The sequence below is a fragment of the Prinia subflava genome, chromosome 10 (genome assembly GCF_021018805.1).
Source record: "Prinia subflava isolate CZ2003 ecotype Zambia chromosome 10, Cam_Psub_1.2, whole genome shotgun sequence".
Lineage (NCBI taxonomy): Eukaryota > Metazoa > Chordata > Aves > Passeriformes > Cisticolidae > Prinia > Prinia subflava.
Window position 1 is genome coordinate 29,622,010 of NC_086256.1, and position 22,378 is coordinate 29,644,387.

Genomic DNA, 22,378 nt, shown 5'->3' on the forward strand with positions numbered 1-22,378 from the left:
GGTGCCATTTTGGCCTCAGAACACAGGTGGGATTGAAGCACTCTGTGCCCTGGGCATGGAGGCTGCTGCACTGTGTCTGCAGGAGCTTTGGCTTGGCTACCTGGCCTCTGGCAATCTTGAATAAGCAACCAAGGCCCTTCTTTTCTAGTCAGGAAAGTGACTGTGGGGTGAACAAGTCTTTCAGACAGTGTTGGCATACAGTGCCTTAGCTGACTGTTAGAAAGGGGGGTCTCAGCAAGATCAACACACTGAAACAGGCATAGAAAGGAATCATTTAAGTATGAGTTGATGTACCCATGTGTTTAAAGTGAAATTTGTTACTTTTCCCATTCATGGAGTCGCTTAAAAAGTGGGAGAGACTGGAGATGGCATGAGGATAGTAAAAAGCATCAGTGTAAAAGATGGCAGTGACTCCAGTCTGAAAATAAGCAATGTTCTAGTTTAATTAATGTGGGATTCATCACTGCAGATGAGACTGGCTACAGGATTGGGTACAGTATCTCTTCTGTTGTTTTTATATAACTTCTAGTCAATCTTAGGCTATTGATGAAGGTAATGAAAATGGACTGTAACTTTCATTGGTGTGAGTAGCTTTTATGTGATGCATCATCTGTACAAGAGATATCCCATATGCTAATGCATGTTTCTAAGCATATCTAATGTGCCATCTATTTTTTTTCTTTTCATTTCCCACTTTTGCAATGCCCTATTATTTTTATTGCCTGGCTAATAAGTGAGAAATAAACTCAGGATAGTGGTTTAAACATTTTGCAAGAAAGAACAGTCTAGAAACTAAAACATAAGATGAAAAGCTAAAAGCTGTGATTTGGTTTCCAATTCTCCTGTTTATCTTGTTGTTAAACTCACTGTAAAGAGATACTGTCAACATAAAATCAGACTTCAGTCTGCAAATTTCTTATCTCTTAGATGTAAACAAAACTTCACCATAATGAAAAAGCTAAGGAAAGAAAAATCTCCACTTCTGACATTGTGTATATGACAGCATTTTGAAAAGTAGCAATTCCTGTCCTGAATCGGATCAGTGTGTTTGTCAAAGCAGCAAATGCCAGATGCTCCAGAGGAGCTAAATCTAATAGAGTGCTGCAGCCCCCGCTGCAGACGGCTGGGCAGCATTTGGCTCCCTCCCTGGCTTTATGAACTTTATTTTCCCTGCATGGGTTCCTTCTTCCTTTTTTAATGCAGCTGGGAACATCCATAGGAAAGGATTTTTTGAGTCACACTGAATTCTCAGTCTCAAGGATGCTTGGCATCAGTGCAGGTCATAGCTTAAGTATGTGCTTTGTTTAAAGAAACTTCTGTTTATCAGCTTTCACAGAGGAAATGCAACAGTCAGTGACTTGCTAGATTGTAAAATTCTGTTTATATTGGGGAAAACAATATTCACATACACAGAAAATTAATGTTAAAGCTACAGAATGGTAGGTGGGTGCTTAGAGGAACAGGTAAAACGCTACACTACTGAATACAGTATTGCTTTTTTGTTTCAGATTAATACAGCAAATAAATGTCTCTGATTGCAAACTCACTGATAAAAAACCTGTGTATCTTCCCTATAAGACTTCCGTCTAATAATTAATCTTTATAGAGAGTGCATAGATCCATTACAAAATCCATAAGTCAAAGCCCAAATACTTCCTGAGCATTTAAATGCCAGTGGCCAGCAGTGGGTTAAAAATCCTGCACATTTTTGGTAACATAGAAGCCCTGATGGGTGGAGTAGCAATGGGCGTTGTAGTGTGGATGCTTTGCTAACTCTTTGCTGTGCAGCTGCAGGACAAACACACTGAAGCCATGGCCAGAGCAAAGGGGATTCTCGGGCAGCTCTGTTTCTAAAACCCTGCTCTGTGCAGGAGAGATTGAGTGGTTTCTGCTTGTAGGAGGAGCAAGGATTTTAACTGTTTTCCAATCGCCAGCTTTTTCTGGTAAATTGTGTAGAAAAGGCATTGCAAGAACAGCTTTAAAGAGTTAGGAAAGCTCGTTAGCAACCAGTTGCCAAAATATCTGTTTCTACATACTCCACACAAGTTAGAATAATCAAATTAAACGAAAGGTGGTTTTTGCGTCTGGTTTTGGATCTGGAAATAAGTTGATACAGACAGATTCACTGGACAGTTTAATTGCTGTAATAAATTTGCAGTAAACCTCGTGAAAATAATATTTTCTTTTTTCACTGCGAAGACAGATACATCCCTACAAAGAGAAGTTTCCTTCCTCCTTTGTCTCATTGTCGACAACTGTAAATTTTCAGTCAGATTTTTGTAATGGGTAACTACACATAAGAAATCTCCTCTGTATGAAATACTATGGAAAGTGCAGGCATCCACAGAGGTGGTCAGTAAGCTGTGCTGCTAACAGCAGAAAGTCTAGCAAGAAATGTCTTTTTATTATGCTTTGCAAAAATAGCCTCTGAAGATTCCACATGGGTGCTTTGTGGGAGGGCATTCTGCACTGCGGGAGCAGAACGAGTGCCTTTAGGCATCTGAGGTCAAAATGTGGACAAAGACTTCAGACATTTATACTTGTGTTTCTCCCTGCTTACAAAAAAAAATACTCAAGAGTTTAGGGACAGTTTGTATAGCAAGCTTAATTTGGGGATAACCAACACTTTATTGGCACAAGGTACGTGAAATGTAGAATTCTAAGTTCTTCATTATTTCCATCACGATCTTCTTTGCTGTCTACAGTTCACAAGTTCCTGCAGCCTTCATGTGAGACATGTAAATTGATGCTTTTCTGTATATTGTTTGCCACTGAGATGATGGACCAACATCCTACTCTACCTAATGGAAAAGATGAGTAGCCACTCCTGGGCTAGGCTGGTACCCAGCCAGGAGGGGATAAATTAAGGTGTGGTGCTTTATTTCCCAGAGCCTTGAGCCCTTTGCTTTTGGAGCAGACCCAGATGTTGACCTCCCAATGGAAGATAAAGGTGCCTCCATGGATTGAGTCTCCTGCTCAGCTGGACTTGCCCCTCTTCCCTGGGTTTGAACTCGCAGTTTTTATTTCACATAGTGGGGGTTGTCAGGTGAGCACAGGGTGCTGGTGCCTTTCAGCTCCACACAAACAAGGAGTTATCATTCCTGATAAATTGAGTTTGTTTAGTTCAGTTGGTAGCGCCCATGTCTCGTGTCCCTGTCTCAAGCACCTCTGCCAAGCTGTGTCTAACACAACACCCTGAGCACCTTCCTGAGGAGTACAGGATGGAGCTGGGACTTGGAAAAGTTCTGCAGAGAAGGAGCTGTGAATCCATCCCCAGAGCATGGAAAATTGCCTGCAGCAGGATGGAGCAGAAGGGAAAAGAGAATGTGCTTGAAATAAAAAAGCATTTGAGACTCTTTGGCTTTCCTTTTGGTGAAGTCTTTGTGTCGTCTTGAACAGCAGAGAAGCTGCTAGCAGTGTAAATAGCAAAGTGAGAGCAGGGCATAGTTCCAGGGAACTCTTGGGCAGTTTAAGTCAGGTTTTCTGCTTTGTTCTCTCTTTGTAATTTAGATTAGAGGTTTACACGTATCAGTTGCAGAGTTCTCTTATGACTTTGGGGTGTTGATTTAAAACTTAGACACTTGAGAGAACTGAGGGAATGGGGTGGGGGCTTAACTGAACTTTGCAGTTTATACTAGTGCTTCATTTTCATTAACTTAATTTTATTTTCCTAATAACTAGGCATAATAATTTTTACTGCTTTATAGACTTTTAGTGAAGAGTAATATAAAAGAAGGATTGAACACTGGAGCTTTCTCAACATGTCAGCATTGCCTATCAATGGGTTTCCCCTTCAACCAAGTAGTGGGTCAGCTTTTTCCATGGTGTTTTAGTTAAAACACCTCATTAAGTTCTTTACCATGAATCTGCATGGTGATCACTGAAAGTCCTGGTGATGGTGAGGCACATGCTCTTTGTTCCTTTATTGCCTTTGGGAACGTTCTCTGTTGTGCCAACCCCACACCAATCCATGTGCTTTTGATATGGAAGATGATGCTTTTCCAATTATTTTCTGTCTGGCTCTCTAAATAAGGATATAAAGATATGTAAGTTTTCCAGATAAATAATTACATTAGATCTCTGTTAGATCAATTAAGTAGTAATTTTGATTCTGTATTAAAAAATTCTTGCTTTTTCTGTTTTTGTGCCATTACTAAGTCAGTCTACAGATATTTTAGATAACTGTGCAGCAGTTTCTCCCTAACCTTTTCCTAACCTTATTCCCACCTTTACAGCCATTTCTCCAGATCACCATGTGTTGTATTTATCAATAGGTCTCTTTACTTTCTCATTTTCATCTTTGAGGTACTCTGAACTGCTTTATAGTCCCCCTTGCTAGATTCTGCTCCCTTCCAGCCCCACCTTGCCTTTAGGACACAAACAGCAGAGGAAGGAGTGTGTGATTCTGTAGTTAACAGTTCTTTTTGAACAAGTCCAGAGGGGGCCATTGAGCTGCTCAGAAGGCTGGAGCACCTTCCTCATGAGGACAGGCTGAGGGAGTAAGGGTTCTTCAGCCTGCAGAAGAGAAAGCTCCAGGGAGACTTTAGAGCAGCTAAAGTGTAACTTAAAGGAACTCTAAGAGAGCTGGAGAGAGAATTTTGACAAGGGCTTGGAGTGATAGGACAAGGGCTGATGGCTTTAAATAGATAGATAGCGAGTTTAGATCAGGTATCAGAAAGAAATCCTTCCCTGTGGGGGTGGTGAGACCCTGGCACAGGTTGCCCAGAGAAGCTGTGAATGCTCCATCCCAGGAGGTGTTCAAGGCCAGGCTGGATGGGGCTTGGAGCAGCCTGGGATGGTGGAAGGTGTCCCTGTCCATGGCAGGGGGTGGGAATGAGATGAGCTTTCAACTCCCTTCCAACCCAAATGGTTCTATGGTAGGATTTTTTGAAGCAGTGCTGTGTGGATGTTTGTGTGAGGGCAGTGAGGACTTCCTTAAACTGCAGAGTAAGCTGAGAATTTGCAGCCTAATTCAAATCAATTAGAAATGTTTTCTTATAAAACTCAGTGCCTGACATCAGTCAACTTCTGTGTTAAATGATCCAAACCATGAAATAATGAAGACTTTTTGCTATGTGGCTTAAGCTGAGAGAATTTAGTATCCAATGGTAATTAGAGTATAATTATTTTAGATTGAGGGGTGCCTGTTATGGTATATAAATTTTTCCTCCTTTTCAGTGAGCAGAAGAAAAATTCCATAATGTGCTTCTCTTCAAGGTGACCTCGTGTCAGTGTTCTGAAGGGGTCTGGGATTTTGTTCATGCCTGCAGAAAATATCAGAGGTTCCCATGTTCACGTTCCTTTCAGGAGGAGGTAGTGTCAGTTTTGGTAAGAGCGCGGTGTACGGTTCCTGTCGCTTTACAAACTGCCCTTCTCTGCAACAAGCACCTACAAATGGTGGTCTTTGTCCACACACAAACCGGCCAGAATTGTCTTTGCACTTCTCTAGTTCCTCACTTGAAAAATACTCCTTGCAGCAAACGTCTTTGCAGGAGATGTGGGAGGTGAATGGAAAAGGAAGTGAGTGAAAGAAAAACAAGGGGACTCAGGATTCACCTGTAAAGGCTCTGTGCAGCTGCCAAGTGAATTTGATTTTAAACCATAGTTTTGTCTTCTTAGACTAAACTGTGTTTTTCCCCTGCTGAATTAGGTTCTCCCCACCCGCATTCCAAAGTGCGATTTCAGGGCAGATTGAAATGTATTTTAAGGTCTTCTCTTTGCATTAGGGAATGTGAATTTCTTTTAAATGTAAATTTTCCAGGCTTATAACACTTGGTTTGGGGAGGATCTTTTTTTCTTGAGTAATGGCAATTAGTTCTGTAATGCATTTATTTAAATATACTTACATTTAGCCTTGTCTATTGTCATGTACTTTTCTTCTGGGAATTACTAGTAATTATATTTCAGTAATGTATTAGTATATAACGCTCATTATTTCAAGCTATTTCAGTATAATGTATTATTAGACATTTAAAACAAATTTAAACTGCTAGACAATCTAGTTTTTGTAACCTTGGAAATATCCTCAAAGGAGCACAGAATGTTATTTCAGCAAAAGGAGTTAATTGAGACAATACTTAAAATATACATTTAGTTTGAATAATGTAAACGCAAAGAATGGATCACAGAAAACCAAATTGCTGAATACGATGTTAAAATAGCGCTTGGGCAGACACAGAACACTTTTAATGAACTTTTTATTTCAGTATTTTATTTCCATACTTTTGAGGCTTTTGAAGGCCAGAGGGGAACTAGCTGAATTGTTTTCTTTGTTATATACTGTATTTTTAAAATTTTGCTGCATGGACAACTTTGCAATAAGCTGTCCTGCCTGCTTTGTATCTTTGAGTGTCCTGAAAATAAAATGTTTGTCTAAAATGTTCTTTTAGAACACATTAAAGGATGATCTCTGATAACAGAATTAACTGTGTGTGAAATGAGCTCGTTGACAGCTATTAAGATGGTTTACACGGGTAAGGCTTAGTTGTATGAATTCACTTTTCAGAATCCATTGTAGAACCAACTTCTTTGTGAAAAATAATAGACTTGGGAGTTTGATCATTTCATTACTCTAGATTCCTTACTGAAATTTGATTTTGTACGTATATTTGTAAGTTAGCTATCTTGTTTTCACTTGGATTTTGGTTGTGACCATGCTGCTTTCCCCTGGAAACACTGAAAATGTCAGTGTTAGAAAGCAGTTGTAATAGATTTTTCCAGCAGCAGTTCCTTGTTGGTTGCTGTATCTGTAAAAGCTAACGACATTAAGGAGTAATGGAGTATGTCTTTCAAAGCACAAGTAACGAGTAATAGGGGTGTTTTGACATAGTGTTTAAAGAAAAAAAACAACATGGAATTTGGTTTCTTGCCCAGAACTTTGACTGACTGTCTGGGAATTCAGTGCTGTATGCTGAGTGTGTGTAGAATTGGTGTACGTACACTGCAGTGATTCTTTACAATCGTTAGTGTCCTGCAAGTTTAGGGCCAGAGAATTGATAGTCTCCAATATTTTGAGTCAGCATTGATAAAGACACAGACTGTTGAGGAAATGCTGCACAGTAAGTGTTTCCCGTTCTTCCAGAGAGGCAGGGGTGTTCATCATCTTTATCCGTGTACTGTAAAAATTCACCATTTTTGCAGGTATGTTTCAACTTTCAGATTTCAATGCACCTCTTCTGTTGTCTTCTGTGTTTGCAATAATGTCATCACCTCGTGCATTACCATTGTTTGTGTGGAGTTCTCAGGCTCCTGGAGACTTTCAAAGCCATTGTACCTTTCGTGGATTCTTTGAAACAGCTGAGGTTAAGCATGAGGAGCCCGTGCTGCTGAAACAAAACGTTACACCTAGTTTATTGAATCTTTAAAAATCTTATTTTCATAATATCACTTCACCAACAACAGCTATCCAAGCTGAATGTTACAAATTTTTAGAGCATGATGAAGACAGTTCTTACAGCTATTGTGATCATTGGTTAGAGTTTTTTTTCCTTAGCAAAGAGCTCCTTTCTAATCATGCTCTTGGGGAAGCCAACTGACAGTATCTTAACAAAGATGATTAAGTAAATGCAGGTGTTTGTCATCTTAAGACACAACTTTCAGTCTACACAATGGTATATTCAATCTGTATTTCCCTCCCTAAGCAAACAGCATGGAATAAAAGAGGGTGTTAGATATGAATCAGAGTAGTAGTTGATTGCAGGAATCCAGTCATGGGAGAGCTGGGATTCTTTAAAGATGATGTTATTTTATACAGAGGAGAAATGACATATTTTTAAATGTCACTGGAAGAAAAGACAAGGTTTGGCGTTAGTCTGGATTGGAAGAGATATGGAGAAAAGTAGAAAAACAATTAAAAATACTTTTGAATTATTAGTAAGGTTTTTATTTTGGGCTAGCCAAAGAATATGACTGTAAGATTCTTAAATCTGGCATTTACTGAAGACCTCATCCCCCATGCAAAAGCAAGGGGAGTGCCTCCTCCCAGGTGCTGATACTCTGGAGAGAGACTCTGCTTGCCCAGTTGTTCGTGCTTGTCGCTCGCAGCGATGATGATGGAGTCTCCAGTTGGCTGAGAGTTTGTTGCTGCTTTCCTAAGAATGAATCTGGCAGCCAGAAGTGTCACAGATGTGTCCTGGCTTCACCACCCCATTCCCCCTGTGCCCCTCGCAGTGCTCAGTGCCAGTCCGGCTTTGTTCCTAGCGCTTGGCTGTGACAGTGGGGGATCGGCCTCAGCACAAACCAGAGCCTGTGACACTGAGAAACTGATCCCAGACTGAGGATCAGTTCTGAGCATGATCACTTCTGATCACACTGAGGGTGTGCTGTTGATGCCTTGGAGAGGCTACCTAGAACAGAGGCTAGACAGAGTTAGAAAATAAAGTAGGTATTTATTGAAAGGCCTTCAAAGGGTACACCTTGGGCAGTGCAGGAGCCTTGCAGAGGCTGCACCCAGGATAGACGATGGTCACCAGTTTTTCAGACAGATATGAGTTTGGTCTATTTGCATATCAGAGGTTAACTGTCCAATTACAGCTTCAGGTAATGAAATAATTTACTCCAGGTTTGCTCCCCCAGTTCACAGTTGTTTGCATCTCTTGGGCCTGAGACAAAAAGGTGTCCCTGAGTTTCAAGCCTAGAGAGAAATTGTTTTGTCTGAATAAAATGGGAGAATAGCTCACAGGCTGTGGAATTTTAAAGTTATACACAAAAGCATCTGAAAAATATAAAAGCTAAAACTTAAGGCATCACTGTGAGTTCATGCTTGCAGAGTGTTTGTTTGCCTGTTTCTGCTGGAGGTGGCTGCAAAGGTGGCTTTGGATGATCTGTCCTGGACATGGCACAGCCTGCTCCAGGCCTGCAGGAGAACTGCCAGGGGTGCCAAGGATGGCCAGGCTCTAAGGGTTTGGTGTAAGGGGTGTTGTCCTTCACTTTGATTCAGCAAGGGCACAAGAGCGGGCTTGGATGAAGCTGACAAAGGTGATCTGGCAATAAATAACCCAAGGTGTGCCACCACACAGAAGGGAGTGACAACACTTGAACAGTCCGTGGTTATTTCAGTTTGAGTATGTCTCCATCCTTCCAGAGGTGTTGCTGTGTGCTTTCCTGAAGTGTTCTACCTCCTGCTGAGGTATCTGCCTGAGCTCAGCACCTGCCAGGCTGTTCAAAGGGAGCACGTGGCCGAGGCAGTGCAGTTTGTCTGTGTTTCAGGTGTGTGTTTTTAAGGTGTGCTGTAGGGCTGGCATACTTTTTCTTGAGGTGATGGTGGAACAGGCCCTCTGCTTTCTGTGTTATGCTGCAAGGGAACAGCTGAACAGCACAATCAGAATGATATGCAATATGTCCAGTGTCCTTCGTGGAACAAGTGACAAACCAACATACAGTTATCAGGAAAGAGCAACACTTGGACATTTGCATTTAATCTGCAGCATCTTCAGATTGAAAACCACCATATTTGGCAGCTCTCTTGCACACACTTCCCTCTGCACACACTCCTGGTGGTAGGGATTAGGAGGAGACCAGCCCTGCCTGGCACCTTGCAGTCACTTTTTTGATGGCAGTAACTTTGATGGAGCCGGTCCAGACAGGGGCAGCAAAGCTGGTGGAGGAGCACAAGTCCTATGAGGAGAGGTTGAGGGATCTGGGGTGGCTCAGCCTGCAGAAAAGGAGGCTCAGAGATCGCTCATAGCTCTTTACAGCTATGTGAAAGGAGGCTGTAGTCAAATGGGCTCACTCTCCTCTCCCAGACAACCAGCCAGACAAGAGGATATGGCCTCAGGTTCAACCAGAGGACCTTGACACTGGGTCTTTGGAAACATTTGTATTTTCTTGGATGTTCTACTGACCCTTTTTTCCACATTCCTGTGCCCCTGTTTGTCATCCTTTTTTGAGTTGAGTCAATCCCCACTCACATTCCAGTGTTTACTGGGGCAGGTGATGGACGTTCAGAGGTGCCTTCTGGCTGAGGAGGGTTTGAGAACAGAGAAAACATAAGGTCAGTTTGAGGAGCAGCTTTGGCTCTGAGCTTTCAGGAGTGCTTCAGTCTGGGACAGCTTCATGGGGACATTCCTGATGAATATTCCTAAGGAGATTTAAATCTAATATTGATTTCCAAGCACACAGGGTTGCAGGTTTTCCTGCACATCGCTGTAATAATTCTAGGATATCTTTTGTCAAATTCTGAGACACATCTCAAAGCTTTCCCTTGAAGATTTGATGGCATTATGTCACTTAGCATTTGAAGGTAATGTTTTTGATATGAAGTAGAAATAGTGCTTGGTGGTTGTGGTGTATTCAGTTTTCTTTGTTTATTATAGGAACATCCCCAGGACTACTTATTTAAAAAAATCCCAACCCAAATAAGTTGTTGTGATAGGGTAGTCAGGTGATTTTATCACTTGTGTTATAATTCAACAGTTTTTCTTTGATGAAACTGATAAGCTAGAGTATATTTATACATATGATGTAGACCAAGGAAGGAGATAGTTTCAGAGAGTTGTCTCAGAAGTTAATGTTTTCCATGACCCAAGTATCTTGGCTCGATTTAAACAAAAAAGGAAAAAAAGAAAAAATCTGAAATATACCTTCAAAAAGTGCTGCTATTAAAAAAAAACCAAAAACCTAAAGAAGAGGGCTGCTGGGGGAGAAGTCTTGACACCAGAAGCTCTGTCACAGCAGAATTTCTTGTGGATGTCTGGAAAAAGTCTTATACTTCTGGGATGCTTTCCAAAATATTTTCAGTGACCACTGCCACAGGCGTGAACTTCTTAATGCATTTTGCAGTAATCTCCACCACAGTGAAATTGATTGCTGTCTGAAAGCTTTTAATGATAACAGGCAAGTAGGGCAGCCTAAGTGCCATGAGCTAATTGTGTGTGTGCATTATGTTGCATGTTTAGGAGTCCTGCAGAGACAGATGCATCACCTCAGGAAAATCCTGCTTAATGTTTTTTACAGAATTATGTAATTGCATATTTATCATTTTACATCTTGCAGGAAAGATCTTTTTACTGCATACACAAAGGATGTAGGGTCTCTGGAGATACTTCAGCTGGTACTCAAGGAGAGGTCTCTGGTGGCTTCCTGAGTGTGAGCTTGTCTAGAGTTCACTTTATAGACACTGAAATAGATAAAAAGCCAGAGGAGTTTTAGAAATACTTTTCCAGCAGACAAAAGGGTGCTGTATCAAAGGCGCATCTTCTTCCAGTGCCTACCAAGAAATTTCAGGAGGCTTATAAATTAAAGATTCTCTTTCTATCGTCAAGTTAAGGGCATTGAGGAAGCTGAAAATACAGTGCAACTTACTGGGTCTTTTTTCATATTATCTTAGTATCCTAATGCAAAAGGTCATTAGAACTGAGAGGTTCATCCACCCAGACCATCACCTTTGCAAAACTGAAATCTGAGCTGCACTTCAATTCAAAGAGAAGGGGTTTCAAGAATTATGTTTTTTCTGTAAATTAGTCCCACCACCAAAACATGTGTACATACATATATATGTATATAAACCACAATATTTTTATAAACCTACACATGTGTGTGATAATCAAAACTGTTAATGCAAATTGCCGACTGAGAAGCCTGATCTCACAGCCCCTCATGCGTCATTGTCCCTCTGTGCCAGCACAGACATGCTGCTCCAAAGCCCTGCATCCTGCCCTGCTGCTCCCACAAACCACTGTGGCTGTTGGATGGTCTGCAGAGGTGAGGAGTGGAAAACAAAACTTGAGCAGCAGCAGAGGAAAACAAGCTGTCCTAAGCAGCTTCGTAGCAAGGGATGAAAAGGTCAAAGGATACATTTATCCCCCTCTACCTTCGGAGCAGCCACTTGGCGCATCCAGCAGAATTTTTCCAGACTGTCACTGGTTCATCAGTCGGGCCTTTCTCTCAGTTTTAAATGCCAACATCACTTCAGTTCAGAGGAATTGCTGGCTTCTTTCCCAGACAAGATTTCCCAAATTCAAAATGACCTTTCAAGATCCTGACTAATAGGAGCTAAACAGAGATTTCCTCTTCATCAGGCTCTTTCTCAGATTGATCCTTTTACTGACAGCACAGAGCAGTGAAAGACCAGCCCTTCACTTGTGATAATAAACACCTCTTTTGGAGAGGAGCAAACTTAACATTGAATTTGTTAGATATTCCAGAAACTATTGCCCTTGTGTTTGATTGCGCTGATTACGTAAAGGCAGAGGGGAGTACCAGTGGAATTACTAGATTTCCCTTTTTTACAGATTATTTTTTTATTTAATACAGCCATTCAGACTCTGCAGTGGGATGCCCAGACAGCCCCCCATCCCCATTACTGTGGGAAATGGGGGAAGGGTGTGCAGGGGGCATTAGCCAGGCACAGCAGCTTTGTCAGCTTCCACTGCAAGGCCAGCCTGGCTGCTCAGCACAGCTCTCCCCAAGGACTCTGTGCCCATCCTCTCTTCCAGGCAAGGAGAAGGAGGAATCTGGGGCTGCCCAGCTCTGAGCAGGCGGGTTGTAACATTCTGCTCTGGGGTGTGCTGTAGGAATTCAAACTGCAGCTTCAGCTCCCTGGAAACCTGTGCTGCGAAATAGGGATGTAGAGACAGCCTTTAGGGATGTCCTTCTGGGAAGTCTTGCAATGTGGCATTAGAGAAAACTGCTTTCAAGGAACAACCAGTGACCATTTCTTGCTGAAGTATTTCAAATGCAGAGTTGCAAACTCTTGCTTTTTCTATTCCTAAAGAAATTTGGGCAAAAGAAAAGTGCAGAAAGAAATATAATGCTGTTTCTTACAAGAGAAAAACATTGTGAGAAATGAGTGACACTGTAAAATGAAGGATAAAGCCAGACTAAGGACTGATTTACCATTAGCATGAGGTGTAGTTCCATAGCTGAATTCTGAAGAAACAGCAGAGATATAACAAGGCTCTTATTTTTTTTTTATAATATGTTGTGGAAAAAGATAGCAAAAGATTGGGAAAAAAATTGCAAGTGCCAGAAGTTTGCATAATGGCCTGAAAAAGATAGTACAAATGCAAAATATAGAAAGATAATAACTGAAACCTGAAATAGCTTGGTTCTATCATGAGATCTTATTTCAGCTACGGTTTTAGGTTTGGCATTTTCAGCTTTGATTTATGTAAGAAATGCAATATTTTGACCATGGCAAAAGATAAAGACTTGTAAGACTGAGGGAATATAAGATTTTGTATTTTTGCTCTGTGCCATGTGCTCTGTTCTTCTAACAGCCTAGCTCATCAGCCTGAGCCACTGTCACATTTTTGTCATGAGATTTTGAATTTGGAGTTGACTCTAGAAGACTGGAGGGGAGAGGTGCATAGATAGAAGAAACATGTTCTCATCTACAACTTACTAAATATTCTTTTGCAGTGCTTTTCATAAAAATGTTAGAATATTCAGGTATGCATTATTTTCCTGGTAAAGCAGCTCCTTCTTCATTTACAGACATGTTAGAGTTGTGTTTTCTACATCTGTACCCAGGAGCACGCTCAGGCCTGAATCCCACACTGCCAAGTAGTCTGTAATAAAATAACTTGTGTTGTTTTTCTCCAGAATTTTTCAGTAGTGTCTGAGAATCTCATGCTTCATTTTTGAAAGTATGCTTTAAAGATAAGTGTGGTGAAGCAGACAAGTGAAGATGTTGTGCAGCTTTGTCAACTGAGAGAGAAATATAAACTGAAACAGAAACACAGGAAAATTCTCTTGGGTATATTTAAAGTCAGAATATGGTAAACTCTTGGATATTGATTTGAATACTATAAAGGTTTCTATGAAGCATCTTAATAGTTTTCACTTTCATAAAATGCCACAGAGTAGGCTGTTGGCTCTGGCAGCCAGTGCTCCAAGGTGTAAACAAGGCTGAGCCTTTCCTTTTTGGGAGTAAACAGGCACAGACCACCAGCAGTTCCTTACACTTCTATTATTTTTCTTCTTTTTTAATAAGGATCACTCTGGCTCAGCAGGTTCACAAGCCACTGCTTCTTGTGTCTGTAGAATGTGGACACTGCTCTGGCCATATAAAATAGTACAGTGCTATGGAATATCTTTGTTTTGGGGTTCTTTTCTGCCTCTGCTGCTTAACTGCTTTGCCAAGTAGTTGCTTGGCTTGGCTGTTTCACCTACATGTTTCAGAGCCCTGATTGCAGGGTATTTAGTGATGCCCTGCCATCAGTGGCTGCTGACAGAAGCAAGGTGAGCACAATGCCTGTGAGTCAGGTAAGTATTGTCCCCAAGTATGAATGCAGGAGCAGATCCAGAGACCAGTACAGTGTTGGTCTGGAAATCTAGTCCAGAGGCAAAAATGCTAAGTTTTTTATCTGCTCTTCCCTAGCTTTATTTCAAAGTGTTCTTCCTCAGTTTATGATTTTAAAGCAGTTCACTCTTTTGCCTCATCAATGCTTAATACTTGTTAATGCTTCATCCTGATGGCAGAGGCATTTTGTGGATATCTACATTTGCTCTCAGTGTACAGTAAATACTCCTGAGTTTGTGCTCTCAGCTGATACAGAGAATGAATCCTACTGTAAACCAGCCTTTGTTCCAGCCTTTCTAGTGAGGCCTGTGCTTCCAGCTGGGAGCTTGATTTCTTTGAACTTGAAGTCCCACACAGACAGGTTTTGGCTGGTGTCATGACCCTCCATTTCAAAGCTGGTGTTCTTTAAGGCATTGGTAAGTGGGAAGCAAATCAGCTCAATTCTCTTGATGTAGCTGAAAGTGCAGTTGGGCCAATGCTTGGCGCAATCCTGCATTTCAGAACCTGAGCATCGTGTGCTTGAATTGCGCTGTCTAAACTTTAATCCTGTTCTGTTGTGGAGAAGAGCCTGTGCTGCTGCTGCTGCGCCTTAGCCAGCCTGAAGCGGCAAAAGATAACTGCAAGAAGCTGAAGTCTTTTAACAGTCTCTTTTCTTTGAAGCAAAGGAATTCTGTTCCTCTTATCGTCCAGTTTGCTGACGTTGTGTCCAAGGTTTCTTTCACTGTTTTGACTGAGCGTGAAAGTTCCAAAAGCACAGAACGCTTTTTGAAGCGGTCCCTGCCCCTGGCTGAAAATACAATGGAGTTCATTAGCCTGGAAGTGCTGGCTGAGACCCTGCTGGGGGAAGGGGAGCTGCTGTTGTATTTTTTGTATCCCTTGTGCCATTTTGGACTCCAGCAGTATTTATTTTTAGTACATTTAAACAGTGCAGAAGGAAGGGGCAGTTGTAATATGGCATATTTACATCATGCTGTCAGTTCCTGGCAGCTCCCTTGCCTGTCGGAGAACAGAATTGGTCCATTAAGGATGTGAGTGCTTCTTATGCCCACGAGTGGTGAAACATCGTCTCCAGGCTGGGAAGGCCTCCCCAGGCCAGCAGGTTCGTTTGTTTTTCTAAGGTGGAGTATGGGGAATTTTTTTCATGTCACAGGGACAGGAATGGGCCATTCTACCTCCCACTTTTTCCTTCTTCTCTGCTCTGGAAAAAGAGAGACGAAGTCTCTACGTGAGATCAGCATGTGCTGGTTTTTCCCCTCATGTCACGCTTAAGTTCTCTGCCTCTTTATAAAAATAAAAATCTATAAATAAAAAAGAACAAGTGCTGAGGGGGACAAACTGGACCCACAGTTATGTGCATGTAGTCACTCGTCGAAGTGTGCCTAGCCCCATTCCTCCCAGGCTTCATGCATTCCCTGGTTCTTATGCTGTCAGCTTCTCAGGATGGGAAACATGTACAAATAGTCCTGGCTGGAGCTTTTTCTGCCCTACATAACATAACACTAATTGAGCTTAGGCTGGAATGTTGGGCTCATCTGCTGCTGAATTAGCTCGTTCTCCATTTCTGTATTTTCCCCCACTTTGGAGGGAAAAGAAAATTGCGATGAGTTTTGCTGCCACACGTTAATGTCACAGTAACACCTTTCTCCTGGAATTAAGCAGTATTTAACTCTGATCTCTGCTGTGTGACTCTGCCTCAAGCACAGGCACCCTGTGATTTCCCTTTCTTGGAAACTGCCCTGTCCCAGCATGTGGGTAGGAGGCCATGTAAATAAATACCAACCACTTCTTAGCCTTCAGTAGGCATTTCCTTTTTCCTGGTGGCTGCAGAAGAAACACTTTCTCACAGTTTGGCATCAAACATTTATATAACTTTCCTGCTTGTGGAATTTTTGTTTAGACAATCAGATTCTTGGTATAGTTTTTTCATCAGTTTCTATTTTTATTCATCTGTGGTTGCTTGGTTTATCAGTAAATAGTTAGTATCTGTCAGAAGAAACACTTAATCAGAAACTTCCTAAATTTTCAGTAATTGAATAGTGAATCATGAAAAGCCTATTTTGTAATACTGAAAGTTAAGTTTTAAAGAAAAAATTAAATTTATCTTGGAATTTTTTTCTTGGCTATGATGGAATATATCTGCCCAAATGGAATATTTCTGCCCAAAAGATTTTTTTATATATATAACCTGCCTTAAGTTTTTGAAATTGAATACAAAGTATCTTACATTGCCTTGCAGTCCAGCTTTCAGCTGAAAAAGAAAATATTTGCTTTTGATACAAAGTTTATTATATGCTAGACTATTTTAAAAGAGTGGGTCTCTTTGTCATGGCAGCAGCTAATACACTGTTATCCTTTTATTTACTATACTAGTTAGGACATAAATAGCAAAACAGATCATATCAATACTAATCAGTATTAGAGGATAGGTACTTCTAAATTGTATACATAAATATTTATAAGATCTTTATTTAGTATTGTTTAGTATTATTCATTTTTATTGATAAATTATGAATTTACATGGCTTAATTTTATTTGTCTCAGTGGTAATTCGCAGTGAGTGGGTGACAATGTAGAGTCCCTGCTGGGAGAGCCCCAAGGCTTCGTACACATTCCCTGGAAGCAGAATGTGGATCTGAACTGGGATAAACAGCCACAGAGTGGCACAGACTCCTTTGTGAGCAGAGGTTGAATGAGAGAGTGAAGAATACACCTGTGTATCTTCTTTTGTGAGGAACAATTGCTAGGGTGGTTAAGATAGAGACAGTTTCAAATTCCATCAAATGCTTTTTATGTAATACACAAAATTTGATAACCTTTGTATTCAACAAGAGAAACCGTGCTTTTCCAGACAGGCTTTTGAAATCTGCTTTTTCCTCTCCTGAGACCTGCTAGGAGGCTGTCTAGGAAAGTGAGCCTTTGTTGGCCATGTCACAGTATTTTTATAGTTTCACTGTTAGTTTTGCAATCTGTTGAAGCTCAGCCAAGATGAATTGCATTTGCCCTCACAGAACACATGTTCAGCCCAGCCAGGACCTCTTCCAGTTCTGTGCACTGCAGGTAGCTTGGTGTATTCTGGGAAACACAGACTGGGAAGACTGGGTCCTGGTTTGGTTTGTCCTTCTGTCCTGTCTCATACAACAAACTGCTGTCCCATGCATATTTCCTCCTTGAGCCATCCCCCATGGGTGATGCCCCAGCCCAGAGCACTTGGGGAGGTGCAGCTGTGCTGGGCTTCAGAGCTGGCTCTGGAGGTGGCTGGGCAGAGACCACTCAGCCTTGCTTCATGCTGGCTGATAAGGGATGTAAAGGAATCTAAGCTCTCCAGCTCTGGTGATGTATTGAGGTTCTGTAGGGTCAATGGGTAGCCAAATTCCCGAAAACCCCATTTAGTATCCACTGGAAGGATTCCAGGGCATAAAGCCTCTCTGAACACCATTGCTGCCATAGTGGCACCAGCCTTAACAGCACCTTAATGGCTTTTAGAAGCTGTTCAACTGTGCTGTGTTAATACCTCTGTCAGCAGTGCTACAGTGATGTGCAAGCCCAGAATGAGGGCTTTGAGAATGGCATCTCATCTTTAGATCCTTCTACTTAACATCTGGTGTGTTTGCAAGGCAAACTGGAGAGGTTTGCTTCGGTTTATCCATCAGTGCAAGCACTTAGAAGAAGTTTAACACAGTGGAAACAGCCAATATTCTCAGGAGTTTTTTTGTTCTGACACAATAAATTACCTTGCTAGCCCTGAATTGGAAGTGACAGGAAGGAAGAAACCTGGGAAAAGTGAAATTGCAGTGATTGTGCTGTAAATGCAAGAGAGGGTTGTGATGAAATTGCAAAGCAGTTGGCTACTGCAAGAGTAATTCATTCCTATTTGGAGAAATAAAGTGGTTAGATTAGAGTCTGATTTTGTTTCTACATGGTACATATAAAACTTTGATAATGGTATTATTTTGATTGATTTGTATGGGTTTTGTATTTTTCGTTGGCAGAATGAAAGTTTCTGTGTGGGTTTATTGAATGCCATGCTTACATAATTAATATTAGCAACAAATTAGAGATGAACTTCTGTCACCAGTTACTTCACTTGCTGTGCAGACATAGAAGAGTTCTTTTTTGATCAGACACTTTTATTTTAGTTAAGTCTGACCCTTGCCTTTTTAGAATTCAGAGGAATGAAAAATAACAAATGTAGATGTTTATGTGTTTGAGGTGAACTTTTTTAATTAGGAAATGTTTTAAAAGGGTCACTGAAAAACAGAAATGAAACTGAGGTTTCATTTCTCTTGCAGGTAGGTCTATGAAAGATAAGCAGACATTTAAATTTGGGTATTTCCTTATGATAACAAATGTACCAAGGTCATTACCAACTCAACAGAGCTTGCTGACATCAGGCTTCTCACACAGTGTTATTTTAATCCATTTTTTTTCCTAGGAAAAAGAGAAGAAGTATATGCTGCCTTTGGACAACTTGAAAGTGCGAGATGTTGAAAAGAGCTTCATGTCCAGCAAACACATCTTTGCTTTGTTTAACACAGAGCAGAGGTAAGAAAATATGCTATTCTGCAGATACTTCTATCAAATGCTATCTAGCTGAGCATTTTAATAGCTGTGACTGCAGTTGTGCTGTTTCCACCATGTTGAGTACACAGGGTCTTGACATTCTTGATTTATCTGCTGCTTTGCTGTTGCATAACCATGGGATGAAAGGTTGGTGTCTGTCAAGCCACTCATGGGGTGAAACAGCTCCGTGATGAGTCAGCCAGTCCTTCCTTATGGCTGAATAATCATCTCCTGATCCTATTTTTGTTTTGTTTGGCAGTCACCTAGGCTTACCCAAACTTTCATGACTTCTGTACCTTGTGACCAGATTCAACTGGTGTAAATCACAAAAGCGTCATTGCTTCTCACTTTCTCCAGTGGAAAATCTTGCCTGTCACTAGTCTTGGGACTCATTTGATTGTTTGTTTGGGTTTAAACACTGCTGAGTGGAGAAAAATTAGATTCCTCTACTTCTCTAATTAATAAAATCTTAGCTTTTTAGTTTTTGCCCCACACTTCTCCTCCCAGACTCTTCTTTGTTTTAAGTGGGGTGGGTGCTCTGTGGAGGCTACTCCTGATACACGGCCAGTTCAGATTACTGTGCACAAACAGTTTCTTAAATATTACAAAAGACATAAAAGTGACGTGTAAATGTTTTTTTTAACTGAGGAGGAGATTTGCATTTGTATCTGTCTCAGGGGAATTGCATTTTAGCAGATAAGGGGCAAGTTCTGTAAGTTTTTTCATGCAAGTAAGTAAATCAAATTGCAGGGGTAGTATGGATAGATATCCTTGTTTCCTTCTTTTCCTAAATTCCTTCATACTGCTTTTCCCTCACATCACCAAAGCTTGGCATTACCTTCAGATATTCAGGATAATGAGGGCTGGATGTGCTTCCCTGCAGAGGCAGCTGTCTTTGCTCCCAAATTGGCCAGAAATAGTGGCCAGAATTTCAGAAGCAAGGAGGGCCCCTCCCTGCTGTCCAGCAGAAGCAAAGCACAGGATTTCTGGGCTGTCGGGTTTGTGCTGACCCCAGAAATGTGAGCACACAGTGTCAGTCTCAGTCTGAACTGGCCCAGGAGGGCTCTGCCTGTGTCTGCTGACACCTCAGCCAGCCTGCAAGGAGACGTGGTCTGCCAGGAGATGTCCTTTCAAAGCGTGTCTCACACATACGAGCTGGGAATAACATTTCAAACGCCTGACCAGTTGCATTTCTGGAGCACAGAAAAAAAGCTTTGAAAAGCTTTTCATGTTCTTAAAAACATAAATGATCTTCGGATGCTGGAAATGAATGTAATTCTGATGATTCTTGCTGTAGTTATGTGTGGCTCATCCCAGAGTTGTGTGTACATCCATCAAGAAAGGTAACTTTGTCCTGGTGGCTTGATAGCAGCTGTACATATTAGGTTACTTCCATGAGAAATTAATTTTAGCTCATTGTTTCTCCATTGGTTCGACTAATGGCTTTGAATATTATCATTCATCATAAATCCTAATCAGTGAACTGCTGTGAAAATCCAAGAGAAGCATTTCCACTGGCAAGTCTGGGATTTATTTAGGAGGTATATAGCTGGACATTCACATTTTCACTTGATCTTCATCCATACTAGACACCAAGGATTTCAAAATCAGATGTCTAAAATGTTTGCCGTGTCTGTAATAGCCCTGCCTCTTTGGGCTCTGAGGAGACCCTACAGCCTCTGCAAGCTGCTCTAAAAACATCCTTACATCCACATGGGCATGTTAAGACATGACAGCACAGCAGCAAGACCACAAAATACCTTTGCCTTGGGAGAGGCAGATCGTGGAATCAGTCTTGCAGCTTTAAGGGAGGCACAAGCTGTTTCTGAAGAAATATTTATTGCATTCTAATTAAAACAGCAGTTTCTCTGTTACTGTAGAACAGCTGATTTTTGATATTTCTAAAAATCTGCCTCCTGGCAGAAATTGATCAAAACAAGATTAGTATCACTTTCCACCGAATCCTGAGTTTATAGATGTGTCAGCAAAAACAGGAGTATTTTTTCTCAGGTAGAAGCTCGGGACTTTGTCCCCTATCCCACATTCTTAAGGAAACTGAAAGAAGGAATTGATAAAGATACATTGAAATAAGAATTCTTGTCGTTATTTTACTTTGTGGTATTCTGTTGCATACTGGTTTCTGCTGTGTGTATGTGTGAGTATGGCTTACTTTTCAAAGATCATGTAAAAAATTAACGGAGTTTCTGGTTGGCTTTTTTGTTGTTGTTGTTTTTGGAGGTTTTTTGTTTGTTTTGTTTTGTTTTTTGTTGGGGGCTGGTGGAGTGGTTGCTTTTTTTTAATTAAAAAAACCTTAGCAACTGAGAAAGAAATTAGCTTTCGAAGTCTGCCCACTGCGGGTTCTGGTTATGGAACCATTTTGCTATTTAAGATGTAGATCGTTAAAGAACAAAGGCAAAATCATCTGTTCCAGCTTCCATGATAGCATGCAGATTATTCTGTATCTCTTTTTCTCCCTCCGTAATCGGCAGCATTTTTTTTCCTTGACAATTAAATCTTTATTAATGTTTAATTAAATTAATTTTCAAGCAAAGACCCTTTAGGAGAAGAATTTTAATGAGCTTGTTCTTTTTTTCATTCCCAGCCCCTCACTGCATAGGTATTTGCTCCAGCCATATGTTTCTGATACTGTACATTTCAATAGTTTCCTGGATTATGCACTGCATTTTTTCCATTTATGAAAACCTTTCCAGCTCTGAAATACAGTTACCAGGAAAATACTCATTTCATTGCAGAGAAGGAAAAACTATCTTGAGTTAGCTGAGACTTGGGGAGAGATGGAGAAGGGAACTAACAGTATCTGTCATTTTGATTTACTGCAGAAGTCAACAGTTCTCTGACAGGAATCAAATGTGACTTGGTAATGTAGAGTAAATGGAGACTGTGACGATTGATTTCACAGTGAAGATAAATTCTCATGAAATGAACATAATTGTGCATTTATGAAAAGGCTGTGTTGTGAAATAAGTAAATTATTTTCATGTTACTTTCTAATTAAATCTTTAAAAAAACCCAAAACACAAAAAAAAAAAAAGGTGGGAAAAGGAAAACTTTGCCTGAAATAAGGAGGTTAGGTTTGTTTTTCTGCAAAGCAAGTAATAAATGTAAAGTTTTTGAATGGGTCATCTACTTAATTTAGTCACTGTGGAAGACATTTGCAGTGGACTCCTCTAGTTTCCTTACCTTAGGAGTACAAGATACTAAAACAAAGTAAATTCAGGTGAGAGCCCTGTGATTCCTGGATCATTTTTGGCTGCGTCCGTCTACTTGAGCCCACCTTCAAGTAACTGAAGTTGAGCTGTGGGTTCAAGCAGTGTGTACCTAAACCTAAAGCTGTCAAGTGAGTGCTATTTTGTGTTAACCATCTCCACAGGAAACTCGTGGCAAGTCTGGGATGTTTTAGACTGGAAAAAGAGATCAAATATATTGAGGATTTAAAAATAATTATGCTATAGGAAAAGAAAGAATGTTTGCAGTGCTGCTGTAGAGCTTACTGTGAAGTTGTGTAGATGTAGCCACTGATTGACATTCTAGGCAGAGCTAAGAATCGAGAAGAGA

General features: G+C 40.8%; 1 protein-coding gene across 1 annotated transcript in view; it reads left to right on the forward strand.

The window, feature by feature from the left end:
- DNM3 (dynamin 3) overlaps positions 1-22,378 on the forward strand; it is a 164,634-nt gene that overhangs the window by 85,528 nt on the left and 56,728 nt on the right. Inside the window, exon 15 of the mRNA XM_063406686.1 lies at positions 18,675-18,784. Within this exon, the coding sequence (XP_063262756.1) occupies positions 18,675-18,784 (110 nt within the window). The remainder of the gene's footprint in view (positions 1-18,674; positions 18,785-22,378) is intronic.